General features: G+C 38.0%; 1 protein-coding gene across 1 annotated transcript; it reads left to right on the top strand.

Moving 5' to 3' along the window:
• Nucleotides 1-344: 344 nt before the first annotated feature.
• LOC103799645 (voltage-dependent L-type calcium channel subunit beta-2-like) lies at nucleotides 345-8013 on the top strand (the record flags this gene model as incomplete). The annotated part of the gene is made up of 4 exons (XM_009071983.1): nucleotides 345-496; nucleotides 1212-1307; nucleotides 2634-2819; nucleotides 7522-8013. Coding segments are annotated over 4 exons (926 nt in total), but the record flags the coding sequence as incomplete, so codon positions are not given.
• Nucleotides 8014-13262: the final 5249 nt, after the last annotated feature.

The following is a 13262-nucleotide window of genomic DNA, read 5'->3' as shown; positions in this document are numbered from 1 at the left end:
GCATAGTAAGATTAGTGTTTGATGCAGGAGGCATTCATACTTCTCTTTTTCCTTGCATACATGGTCTGGGTCTTGTAAGGTGGTGTTAACAGTGTCTCTCCAGCCTGGGATGGCAAGAATAGGTGAGGCAAGAGAGGCAGGCAGTGCTGCCTGCAAGGGCAGCAAATCAGGGCAAAATGCTCCCGTTAACGTTGCCTTCATTACCCCAGAGTGCCAGGAATGCATGCGGAGAACAACTCCTGCAGCCAGAGGAGGAGCAACACACCAGTCTACCACATTTTACATTTCTTGAAACTAATCACTTCTTCTTATTTTCATAACTCTGATTTTCTACTTCTCTGCAGCTGAAGTTCAAAGTGAAATCGAACGGATTTTCGAATTAGCAAGGACACTGCAGTTGGTAGTGCTTGATGCTGATACCATTAACCACCCAGCTCAACTAAGCAAAACCTCTCTGGCTCCCATTATAGTATACGTAAAGATTTCTTCTCCTAAGGTAAATATTGTAGTTACTTTCATGCTCTTTCCTTTTCTTTTTTTTTTTTTTTTGTCTTAAAAGCAGATATCACATGTCCTCATTAAAGTTCAGAGCTATACATTGTCATTGCTTCCCTTTGGGTGTTGAAGTATTATTAAAGAAAAAAGTATCTTAGCTCTAGTGTTACCAAAACCCATTTTGAAAATAGCTCAAATGAGGTTCTTAATTGCAATTGTGCTGTTAATATCAATCATGTAAATAATGCTAATGGTTTCTTAAATCAAAATAATACAGAAATGAAAGAAAGATTTTCACAGAATGAATATCAGACTGACTGCTAAACTTTAACAGCTCCTGATAACATACTCTTTAATTCCATGAAGAAACCATGCACAGACCTTGTGAAAAGGTATTAGAAAGAGAGGAATGAATTTGTGGGAAGATAACTCAGGAGATCAGTTTTAAAAATTCAACTTAGAAGCAAACAAAACCAGAAGCAGCAGAGGAAAGTAGGAGGGGAACATTTTATTTCTTGTAACAGGAAACAAGATGTTGGAAAGTAAATGAAAATTAGCTCGTTCTGGATTAAAGAGCATGGGAAATGTTCCTGAAGCAGCAAATGAAGAATTTGCTCTGCTCAAGTGGGTAGTTTAAAACCTATACATTTTAAGTGGTTATATATGTACATTAAGTCTGAACCCACTCACTTTGATGAATGTCTTATTTTTCACAGGTTTTACAGAGGTTGATAAAATCTCGAGGGAAATCTCAGGCCAAACACCTTAATGTTCAGATGGTGGCAGCTGATAAACTGGCACAGTGTCCTCCCGTGAGTTACTGTAACTTTATGTCTTATTTTTGAAAGGTGCCTTTCTTTTCATGCACCAGGTTCATTACATAATTTTCAGGAATGTTTGCCCTCTTCTGGCCATACTTCACAATTGCTTTTTTGCAGAACTCCTGAGGTCCCAGTGCCCTGTACAAGGTTGCAGGGGAAGAGAAGTCCTAGTCACAAGGAGTTATTAGGATGTGTGCTAATACATTTAGTGCTTCAATAAACTGAAGATTTGTTTTACTTGATAATTTTTAGGGGGTTGTTGGTCTAACAATGAACCCTCTTAGTGACTATGCTTCATCTCTGGCAGTTTAGGTAAGGGCAGTGTTTTGAGTAGTTCCCCATGGGCATATGTCACCACAGCCCACTGCTGCTGCTGCTGCTGGGCACAGTTTGGCAAAGAGCTGAAGGGTACTGCATAGCTGAGAGCACTCTGTTTCTTCTGTTGATCTGCACTGAAGCAAATTCTCTCAATTTCCATCTATAAAGCAGAGATGATACGACCCCAGCTGTGTTTAAAACATGGCCTGCATTGCTACCTGCACACTCAGCTGTCGAGAGTATGGGTAAGAGACCAGAAGATGAAGGTTTGGTACAGTTGCAGATATAATTTGCCATAGTTAGGGAGCTGAGTGAAGGGAATGTCTTCATCATTTAAGTTCAAGCAACTCAGTTAAGAGACTAGTCTCCTCAGGTCCCCAAGAAGTCAATGAAGAAAGCCAGAGAACTGTGTGGATTCCCAAAGCTGCCTCTGGCTCCCTGACCAGGCAGACAGTGGGGGAAACTTGCCTCCTAGCTTGAGAAGCCTAAAATTAGACCTAGTCTCTTACCTAATATTTGTATGACACTTGGAGACTGAATGGTCTGTATTACTTGCATTTCTTACTGTTGTTAGTTGTTTGTCTTTGTTTTCTCCTACTTATTTTAGATACAGGGAGTGAATCCCTTTTCTTGCCATTCCATTTTTTTTCCAATAAACACTTAAATATTTAACCGTTCTTTCTGTATATTTGAGTTTTCAGATTTGTTCAGGCTGCCTCTTCCTGTCTTCATTGACTGTTTGTGCATTACTAAGTGGAAGTCATGAGGGTTTGCTTTTAGCAAGTGTAACATTGACCCTAGTTATGATAGCTGTCTTTTGTATCAGTTGCATTTAGGAAAAAACAACAAATAAACAAACAAACAAAAAAGGGTGAAATATCTTAACAGGAGCACTAGAAACGTAGTTAATTTTGATGCATGGAAAGTGTGGTCATCGATGTCTCTAGCTGATCTCCCTTTAGCTGGTGCTTATTCTCACTAAAACCTTTCCTTTATCAGGAAATGTTCGATGTAATTCTTGATGAGAACCAGCTTGAAGATGCTTGTGAGCACCTTGCTGACTATCTGGAAGCCTACTGGAAGGCCACACATCCACCCAGCAGCAATCCTCCTAACCAGCTTCTCACCCGCACACTTGCAACAGCCACTCTTCCTATTAGCCCAGGTCCAAATATTAATTTACAGGTACAGTTTTTATGCTATCTCTTCCTTTTCTTCTTTCAACTTCTTCCTCTTCCAAAGCACAGTGGCAGGCTAATACTAGAATATGCTGAGTATGTCTTACTGTTGTTGATAGAGTAAGAATTTTTTCAGCAGATGTTCACCTATTTTCAGTATAAAAGGCAAATTGAGGCATGTTATTGTTATTGCTATTGTATTCATAGTAGTGTGTGTTTGGGTATTGACTAGGGGGCTGGTTTTGATTCCAAGGACTAAGCCAGCCTGACTGAAAACATATGTTGATGTGAAGTGGAATACTTCAGGTTTTACTGTGCCCAGGACACTGCTGTGCCAGTAATATGTGTACCAGCCTAAAGCATTTTTATAGCTGGCCATATGTAATCCAATCAGAGGAATAAAACTGGGCTAATACCATGCACGTTACAGCCTCTGGTAACTCTCTGACTGATGGGCAGACTATTGCTAATAGGCAAATCCTACCCCCAGAGGCCCTGAGTGACAAATTGGGTTATGTACAGAGCAGATCCACTAATCTTGAAGAGAAATCTGTTCCAATCTTCCCACAGGCTTTAGAGTTGTAGAGGTTTAGAGTGAGTGACTGTATTAGTGAAGTCTCAAGGTCAAAGTGGCCCTTCCAGTGTTTCCTTTCTTCTTTTATTCATTGGCCATTGCTGTGAAAAGTACCTACTTCCTTCAAGCCAAACTCACATAAAACCCAAGCCCTGGTGCACGTTGTGCAGAAAGACTTTGACAGGCAGTGTGTTCTGAACAGTGAGGACCCTGTCCAGTGAGCTGGGAAAAACTGGTTTGATTCACACCTCGGCACGGATCTGCCTGTTGACTTTGGGCATATTATGTCCCCTCTGTTCTCCTTCAACTTTTGCTTTGTGTAATTGTATTAAGGTGTTCAGAGTAAGGAGATGCTGTCCTTTGGACATGTTCTGCACAGCATGAAATGAGGGCTTAACCGATGAGACTTCATTATAAATAGTGAGTGATGCCTTGAGGCTGAAAAGATCACAGCAGAGGTTAAAATACATGTGTCCCAGATCAAATAATGGCTTGCTACATCTAAATGTCTACCTAAGTTCCATATATGCCCATGAGATACATGCATATGCAAGTTACAATTCATAACTTTGGCTAAGAAAAACTCCTTGTAGAAAATAAAAGAAAAAACGTATCTGCCCCACAAACAAATGCCAAAAATGTGTGCTGAGTTGTGCTTTTTTTAATGGTCTCGCAAAATGATTTCTTGTGTCAAAGAAATTATTTCCCATTAAAAAATCACAGATTTGACAAGTTTGTTCTTTAACATGGAAAAATTCTTTAGCCACCTGGCAGGGTATCTCTTTCTCTTGCTTTCAAAAGCAGTTGCAGGAAAAGAGATTGTAAGTTATAGCTCATTTCTGCCTTTTTTTTTTTCTGTCCTCAGAGCTGAAACACCCTGAAAAAATTGTGAGCTGGAAGAATTTCTGAGTATGAAATTCAGTATTGTTGTGTGCAGACTTGCTAGATAAACTTTCTTTGCTTTGCAGACTTTTAAATTATTTTGCTCAAGTTTTTTTATGCCTTTTGGGTGTAGATTTATAGTTCACTTACTCATTTTATTAACCACATTCTCTGGAGGAGCTATACAGAGCTTTAATAACACTTTCCTAAATGTTGTGCTGTCTCCTTACAAACTAACAGATTTATATTTTAAGGACTAAAACTGAGAGTGTATTTGCAGTTTCACGGTTTGTTGGTAGGTCTACTAATCCAGAAGTGTGAACCAATGGGGGTCCCTTAAGGAACATAGAACTTTTATGTTCCTTTCATTTCATTTTCCTATGATACATCTTCAACTAACATCTCAAACCTGAACCTTTCACTGCCTTGGCACAGAGTGGGTGTACTGTCTAATCATGGTGGCTGAACCCATTCTCTCAACAGTGCTAAGACCCTCTATTTAGAGAATTTAAAGTCTATGCCTGTGCCATCTTTGTGGACTGCTCTGTAGAGAAAAACCAAGCCAACAGCTGTTTGGCCTGGAGGAGCCACATCCACACTGCGAAGCATTGGAGTCATTCTCCCCCAGGTCCAATGCAGTGCCCCTTTGCCATGAAATATACTTGGATTTCCTGGTTTTTCAGACCCAGGTGCACATTGTGAGGAGGGATTTGTGTTGCCAGCTTGCCAGAGTGGTATTTTTATGGCATGATGCTGACTGTGTGCATTGCATGACACAAGGTGCTTGAAGGTGTGAGGCCTCCTGGGATTGCTTGAAATGAAACTGGTAAAGACCGTGCACCTCCTGTCTATCTGATGGAGACAGTGGAGCAAACTTGTACAGATATAGTTGGCTATTTCCAAAAAGACTGGAGCAACATCAACACACACATGGTACAGGTGATCAGGGACCACTGGATAGAATTAGGGAGCAAGGCAAATTCACTCAGTGGACACAGACTGTCCTCTTTCTACACTGCTTAAACGTCTTTGCAAGAACCCCTACTTCTTTGAAATTACAACCTGAATAATGAAATAGATAATCTTAAACCTTCTCCATTTTAGACAAAAAAGCCTTATGAGATTGGCCCATAAAACTCCTGCGCTGCAGAATCTAATCCAAATCAGAGCTATAATTTGGTTATGAACTACAAAGCCATACTCTAATCCAGATTCAAGCATTCCCTGTTCAGTGTCCCTGTAACATTTAGGGAAAGTTATTGTCAATGAATTTGCCCATAAACCCAAACAGCCCTAACACTGTTCTGAAATTGCAGGTATTGTTTCTAAATTTATTCATTGTGCTCTGTCACACAAACTCACCACAGCAGAGAAGATGCATCTCTGCTTGTAAAAGTAGCACTGTGTTCAGAGCAGGTTCAAGTTTTGCATTTGTTCTCAAACCACAGCAATGATGGATTTTATGAGTCATGATTATATACAGGTACATACATATGTGGCATTTGACCATCTGAGAATTAAAGGGTTTCACATGTGTAGCCAATTTATGTGCCTTAAAACCAGTCATGGTTATGAACTGATAAAATCTGTGTTTCCACATCCAAAGCAGATGCTGCTTTGGACTCTAGCTTTTCACTTGATTTCATTTACAATTCACCTCTGTTGAGTCATTGCATTTCACCTTGTGGACATCTATTCCTGTTTACAATTACTGCATTCCTTTCTGGCAAATGAGAATCATCTTGAGAGTCACAAAAACAAGAACAAAACAAGAAATTTGACTCCTGTTCCTGTTACCTTGTTCTCATCTACACCATTTGTTTCAAATTAGGAACACGTGGAGCAACCCAGCTAGTCTCTGGGAAGTTTACAGAACAAAATGTTGCCTTAGAAAATTAAGATTTGTCAAATTTATCAAATTGCCAATTTGAAATATGTAGATTTTTATAAGTTCCTGATGAAATACAGATTTGTTCCTATCCAGTTTCCTGTCATTTTACTTTTTTGGGTTGCTAGGAAACCCACCTGCCAGGATCTGTGGCTGAAGGACAAAATTTCCCCCTTCCCCTAGCTCTTTTCCACAAAACAGAAAGACAGAAAGAAGATATGTCCATGAGCTGCCCTGGAGGCAATCTCTTATTTTTAGACGACTCTGAACATAGAAGGGCAAATTTAAAACTAACTTTGGTAAATTCAGAAGTCTCAGAAACAAATGCCGGTATAACTCTGTTAAAATCTACTTTAATTTTGTGCAGGAGAAATTATTTTGTCTTGATGTTCTTCACCTCACATGAGAAGGATAATTCAATTTCACCATAAATTATTTCTTAAAATTTTTGCAATTAAGCTTGAAAAGTCTTTGGCTGTGGTTTGGCAATAAAAGCAGGTTAATGTATTGAAACCCCCAGATGAGTTAAATAATGCCACTTGTTCATTTTGCAGTGATTTCAAAGCATTATGCGGGTGAAGAGTAGGTTTAATACCTGGTAATTTTTATTTCAGTCTTTTAATAGTAGTGGTGTGTTAGGAAATTCTGTATGTGATAATATCGCTCTCCTCCTGCTTTCCTTGGCAATGGTCTATATTCTTGAGCTCTCAAAATTCTGAGCTCAAAGTGTAATTATTCATTGCCATCAAGATATGAAATTATTGCTGAGAAAACAGAAGGTCAGTGATACTATTAGTATTATAATACAAACTTTATTCATATCAGTTTCAATCACATTTTTTTCCTTCAAAAAAAAAATTACTCTAAAAGAGCCAAAATTATATACTTTGGTTCTTTACTGGAATCCACATCCTTTGCCCTTTAAAATCACTTTCCCATAGCAGCTGTTTCCAAGCAGGCATCTGTAAACTCTCAGCTGATACCTGCCCTCTCCTAACACGGTATGTTATCTTTGATTTTTCTGCATTTTGTCCTGCTTCTGCATGCTCTCTTTTTGTTTGGAGCATGGTGGCAATTCTCGCTAACTGCAATAGTCAGAAACATCACAAGAGACAAGAAAATGTAACAGAATAACCTGAATGCCACCCTCCATTCTGATGAGAGTGAAAGGAATTGTTTGTATTATAATACCAAATTTTCAGTAAAAGTTGAATTCTAATGGGTTTTTTTCTAGTTTAGATTCAAAGTGGAATGTTGTGTACTTAAATTTTATTGGTTTCCTGATACTTTCTAGTTGAATTTGGTATTGGGGAAAGTTTTTCAATGTGTACCTTGTGTAGATGAACTCACTGCTGGTTCTGATAGCAGGGATCTCAAGGAGAGCAGAGGAATGACCATTCGGTCCCTGACCGCAGCGGTTCACAAATTGAAGAGGAAGCGCGGGTCGAGCCCAGCAAGAAATCCCAGCATCGCTCTTCCTCCAGCCAACACCACAACCATCGCAGTGGTGTTAGAGGCCTTCACAGGCAAGAAACTTTTGACTCAGAAACACAAGACAGCAGAGATTCAGCGTACGTAGAGCCAAAGGAGGACTATTCACATGAGCACGGTGACCACTATGATTCTCACAGGGATCATAATCACAGAGACGAGTCCCACGGGAGCAGTGATCACAGACACAGAGAATCCAGGCATCGCTCAAAGGAGAGGGACCGCGAGCAGGACCACAATGAATGCAACAAACAGCGCAGTCGTCATAAATCGAGGGACCAATATTGTGACAAGGATGGGGAAGTGATATCAAAAAAACGTAACGATGCAGGAGAATGGAACAGGGATGTTTACATCCGTCAGTAACTTCTGCCTCCAGCAGTCTTGTGTTTCTTTGAAGTCTTGTAACAATGCCCCTTGAAAATATCTTTGGGTTCTTCGTTGCAGAACATATGGTATCCTTCTGTATGCTGATTTGTATTGCTGTTGCTTGCATAGCAATAGCATGAAATAGAATATTCATATACTTATTTTTTTTGGTTAGTGCTATATAAATTAGTGTAGTACAACTGAAGAGTTCCTGATGTTGTACTATGACATTTTTCAAGCTGTTTTTGGTAGCTGCCACTTGAACAATATCTGTTGCCATCAAGGTGTTGTTAGTGTTTTTTAAAAAAAAAGGTACATTTGATGTTTAATAACTTCCCGTGTATTCAGCAAGCCAGGATCAGCACATAAAAAATCTAAAACTTTTTGTCTGCTCTGATTTTTAATTTGTATGCACTTGATTTGCATATTGGTTTAAGCACCACTCTGTCGCTTGTACCTCTGGTGGTCTCCATTTGAAGACAATTCAGTCTTGCCTTACACACAGGGGATCATGGAGTCAAAATCTATTTTCTATGTATTGGTACTGTGTACTGTATATACAGTTTATAAATGTTATTTCTGCAGACACCTTCTTACTATATAAGTTTGATCACACTGTTTTAGAGTCCTAATGCCAAGTCAGCAGATTTGCTTTTGAATTACTGGCAACTGGAACTAGCCTCACTTAGGAAATCTGTAACAGTGTTCAATCTAAATACTTTTTCTTCTGTAGCAGAAAGCTTATACTTATTGTAAATATGGATGAGTGACTGAGATAAAGGGTGTAACTCTTATGCTGTCCTTGCAAACCCAACTTTGCATTGTAAAGCTGTGGTAAAGATAATGACCTTACCACTATAAATTATTCTTATCTGTTCAGGTGACAGAATTGCAATGGGCACAGCTTAATTCTTGTTCTGTTGTCAGAATAATAGAGCACACATGTGGGAAGTGTGTATGTGAGTGGGTGGATGGTGGATGGGTGTACGTGTGCACGTTAGACAGCAAAGTGTGAGAATCTACTGAAGAAAACAAAAGTTAACCCAAAAGCCCAACACGTCTGTTTCTTCATTCTGTCTCTTAATTTAAAAATCCAAATTACAGTCGAGGAATACGAGGGAGTTTACTGACCCAGGTAATTGGGAAAGCATAAATCTGCTGGCTCTTTATTGAGACTTCAGGAGGAGAGTAAAAACAGGCAAATGTTACTGTGAGTTTCACTGGAAATGTAAAATCTTTGTGTTTTAGAGTATTTGTTTTAGTAAGAAAAGTTTACACAGCTTGTGGAGAGTTATTTTGTTGGAAAATAAATTTTTGTAGCTTCTCCACGTTTTTCTACACTTGCCAATTCCTCTGCATTCCCACTCTGCAGCCAGCTCACTGCTTTTCCTTCACCTAAGCTGTTGTGTGGCTGGTGAGAGCGTAGAAAAATGATTGTGACAAAATACTTTGTTAGGAGCTTGCCAGAGAAAATGCATTGAAATCAAAGGGAGTGAACACAGTTTGTTTTGCATTGAACATCTGTTGCACTGGTAAGTGGGGAGAAATTCACTATTATTTTTGACTCCGGGTTCCATACCCTTGCCTAGTGTAAAAGCTGTTCTGCATCACGTATAGTCTTTGTAGTACTTACATGAAAGAAATACTTTTTGTATTTCACTGTAAATAGCACGTTATATAAAGACTGCAGTGGGATAATAATTAGTTTAGCTGGAAGTTCTTTTTATTTATTATTTTAATTCTGGGAATATCAGCATTGCCTGATTTTGAATATCATTTTAGTGAAATGGATAAGATATATGGCAGGTGCATGTTTTCTCCAATCTCCTATTCCAACATCCAAGTTTAACTCCCTTAAACGTACTCTGTCCTTCCTCTCCCTCTCCTGCCCCTCTCCGTGATGCTTTATAAGCATTTTTTACAATAACCTAAGAGTGTGAGATTCTGCTGTCAAATATCTGGCCATTCCTCCCAGTGCTGCTGACTGTCATGGTTATTCAAGGGTAGGTTTTGGCTTAAAGCATAAAGTGTGGGGAACACAAGAAAAAAAAAGGGTATTTTTCTAGAAATAAAATTCTCAGCATTTTTCTAAACATCACTAAATGGCTTTGTAGACAAAGGAAGCATAGGTAAGTAGATCTGTTGTATTACTAAATGGATATATAAGAGTACATGTACAGTGGCTTTTGATACAAGAGAATTTTCAGGGTATCAGTGAAAAATGACATTGAAAGACTTTGTTGTTTGAATCATATCAGGTCACATGTAAGTGGGAAAAGAAGTTCCATTGGCTTGCTCTATATTGCCTGGCTTTAGGCAATTTACCAGCTGTGGTAAATGCTGTTGCTCCCTATAACTCATGACAGCTATGTCCTTTGAGAATTGATCTATGGATATGGATTCCACTTGAATATTTTGTTCTTTTTTGTTGGTTTTTGGGGGGTTTGTTTTGGTTTGGTTGGGGTTTTTTTTAACTTTTGCTCCAGAGAGTGTTTATTTTAAAGTATGTTTTTTAACAATATTTGACAGAATTTCAAAGCACTGAGTAGTATGAAAACTATGGAGTAGGTTGCAGTGTATAGACAAATAAATGAGAAAAAAAAGAGCATAGTCCAAGCCCTAGTATTAAGTATGGCCTATATGATTTACAGAATATAAACATCTTAGCACCAAAAAAAAAAAAAAAAAAAAGACAAGTCCCAATCCAACTAGTCATAGAATCATGTTTTGTATAGTGCTGCTAATTATGTATAGACAACATACTAACAAACACATGTATTTCTTAGGCAGACTCACTGAATAGGTTTGTATTAGCCTTGCTGAGATGCTTTCCTTCAGTTGCTGTTTCATGAGTGACAAATAATTTGTAATGTGAGCTTGTACTACACATATTGCACAATACCACCTGCCTGCTGAGCACTACTTTGAAAAGCACTTTAACAGAGTTATGTCAATAAGAAGCTTTAAACATACTCCAACTGGAGGACATATCAAAGGTTATTGTGATGAAATGTCTTTGCAAAGTTTTGCCAATAGAAAGTTTAATATTATTGTTTGCATTAGGATACTTATAAGTTCGTATTTCTGTACCTGGTTTCAGGAGTTTTGAATCTGAGAAATGGTAGAGGTCCCAGTGAGCTCCAGAGTCTTCTTACGTATGTGTGGTATGAAACAATCTGTAAAATTTCTATTCAAATGAGCTAAAAAGATAACAAAACCAGTGAAAGACAAGGAAAGGAAGATAAGTAGTTAAGTGATACGTAAGTCATGGCAGCTCTAACTCTATATTTGTAAAAAGAATTTCAATACAAGGAAGGAATGGGATGCGTTCGAAAATTTGCGTGTATATGTGTTAGATGTTAACCTTACTTTTGTGGTTTTTTCAAATGAATACACATCAGTGCTGTTCAGTAGCCTGAGTCTATCCTTTACCAGTTTTTTAGTGTCACACAGACATCATGGAAGAAAGAATTCTTGAGGAGAACTGGAAGGAGGTGACAGGAACAGTCTCCAGACCTGTTAAAGGACAGGACAGTGGGGATGAATAACAAACAGGTTTGTGCACAAAGGCAGCATCAGTACGAGTTAAGAGCTGAAAGAAGCTATTTTTATTAAACTGATCCACAAATTACTGCCTAGAATTTAAAGAATTCTTCTAGAATGCTCATGAATTCATATTCTGTTGCTGGCATCAGGAGTTTGGAATTTGTAAAGAGCTCCTAATTTTTGCTTCTGAAGGTATAAAATTAAATACATAGTTTCTCCTAAAGCATTGGACCTATTTAATGAAGGTCACTTTTAAAGCTACCAAGAGTTTCAGTGGAGCACCTCCTTTCACAGAAATTTGCTAACTCTTAACCTACAGCTCTTATTCTAAATAGATAAGGAAAAGAAATTCCACTCCTCAAACCCTGACTAAAGGTAGAGAGCCATTTTTATTTCTCCCTGCATGCCTGGTTACTCATCCTGTATACACAGTTCCTGCCCAGGTCTAATACTCTGCCCTTGAATACTTCCTGTCCTTAATGAATTTGTTAGTAATTATCATTTTTAATCTCAGTTGGTTTGTAAAGTCAGGCTCACATCCTGGGACACCTGCGGAGGTTGTCCTGGGGTCTCAGCTGGAATGCAGCGAGTGCTGTGACTGCTTTGAATCAATGTCTGTACAAAGAGTTGGTGAAAACCACCTCCCATGTTTGTTATTTACTAAAGCCTCTTCAAGGTTTACTGTGGTTTATGGTTACATTTGACCTCTGATTGCTTTACCACATCAGGCTGAAAGCTATTTCCCAAATGTTTTTGACTTTAATTCTACTCCATCCATAACAATCAAGTACATTTTGAAAAACTTGATTACATAGTTTAAAGGAAAAGGAGAAATTATTTTTCAGAGTGTAATATAACATTTTTGATGTACATCTACTTATATTTCTTAATTGCAGATCTTCCACCCAAATTTTAGTTCCTCTGTCATCTGTAAAATATGTGGATGCCATTTTTACTGTGAATGTTTTAAATCAAATGTTATTCCATCAAATTTATTGCTTGGCAATTTGTCTATAATTTATTTCCCCACTTTTACATAACAAACTGTTACATATGAGCTTACAGTAGTTTATTATAGACAGTTTCTTTTTATAACTTACCACCCTAGAAATGTGTTCCTACGCAGCCCCAAAAAAGATTTCTATCAGATATAATAGAGATTAAGCTGCTGCTTCTAACTCATCCATGTTCTCTTTGCATACTTTATTCCTGCCACGTTTATCTATCGTGCTTACATACTCTGCAATGAATTCTAGCAGTACAAAATTGGATTTGCTTATAAATTTTTTAGTCATGAACAACTGAACATAACAAGAATGTTCATTATATTTTAAACCACCCACTCCAAAGTAATTTCTTGTTGATCACCATCACCAGCCTGTTTCTTACTAAAATACTCCCTTTTCCTTAAAAACCATGTGAAATCCTATGATCTGAAAATCGGTGCATTCCATGACACTGAAACAGGAAAAAACTGTATAATACTTTCATAATAGATATGGCTGCCTATTTTAGTATCTTTATACTGACCAAGATAAATATTTAGATTTGGCACTACTACTAATCACTATTTCTGCAAATAGAGAAAACTACTTTTCAGACTTTCTTAAAAGACAGGATCTGATTGCATGCCTAATCTGTCTGTTTTGTAGGGTTAATCTTCCATGACAATGACAATAACTTTTTAAATTTAATATATA

Source organism: Acanthisitta chloris, unplaced genomic scaffold (assembly GCF_000695815.1).
Source record: "Acanthisitta chloris isolate BGI_N310 unplaced genomic scaffold, ASM69581v1 scaffold41973, whole genome shotgun sequence".
Taxonomy (NCBI): Eukaryota; Metazoa; Chordata; class Aves; order Passeriformes; family Acanthisittidae; genus Acanthisitta; species Acanthisitta chloris.
This window is presented reverse-complemented; position numbering and strand designations above follow the sequence as displayed.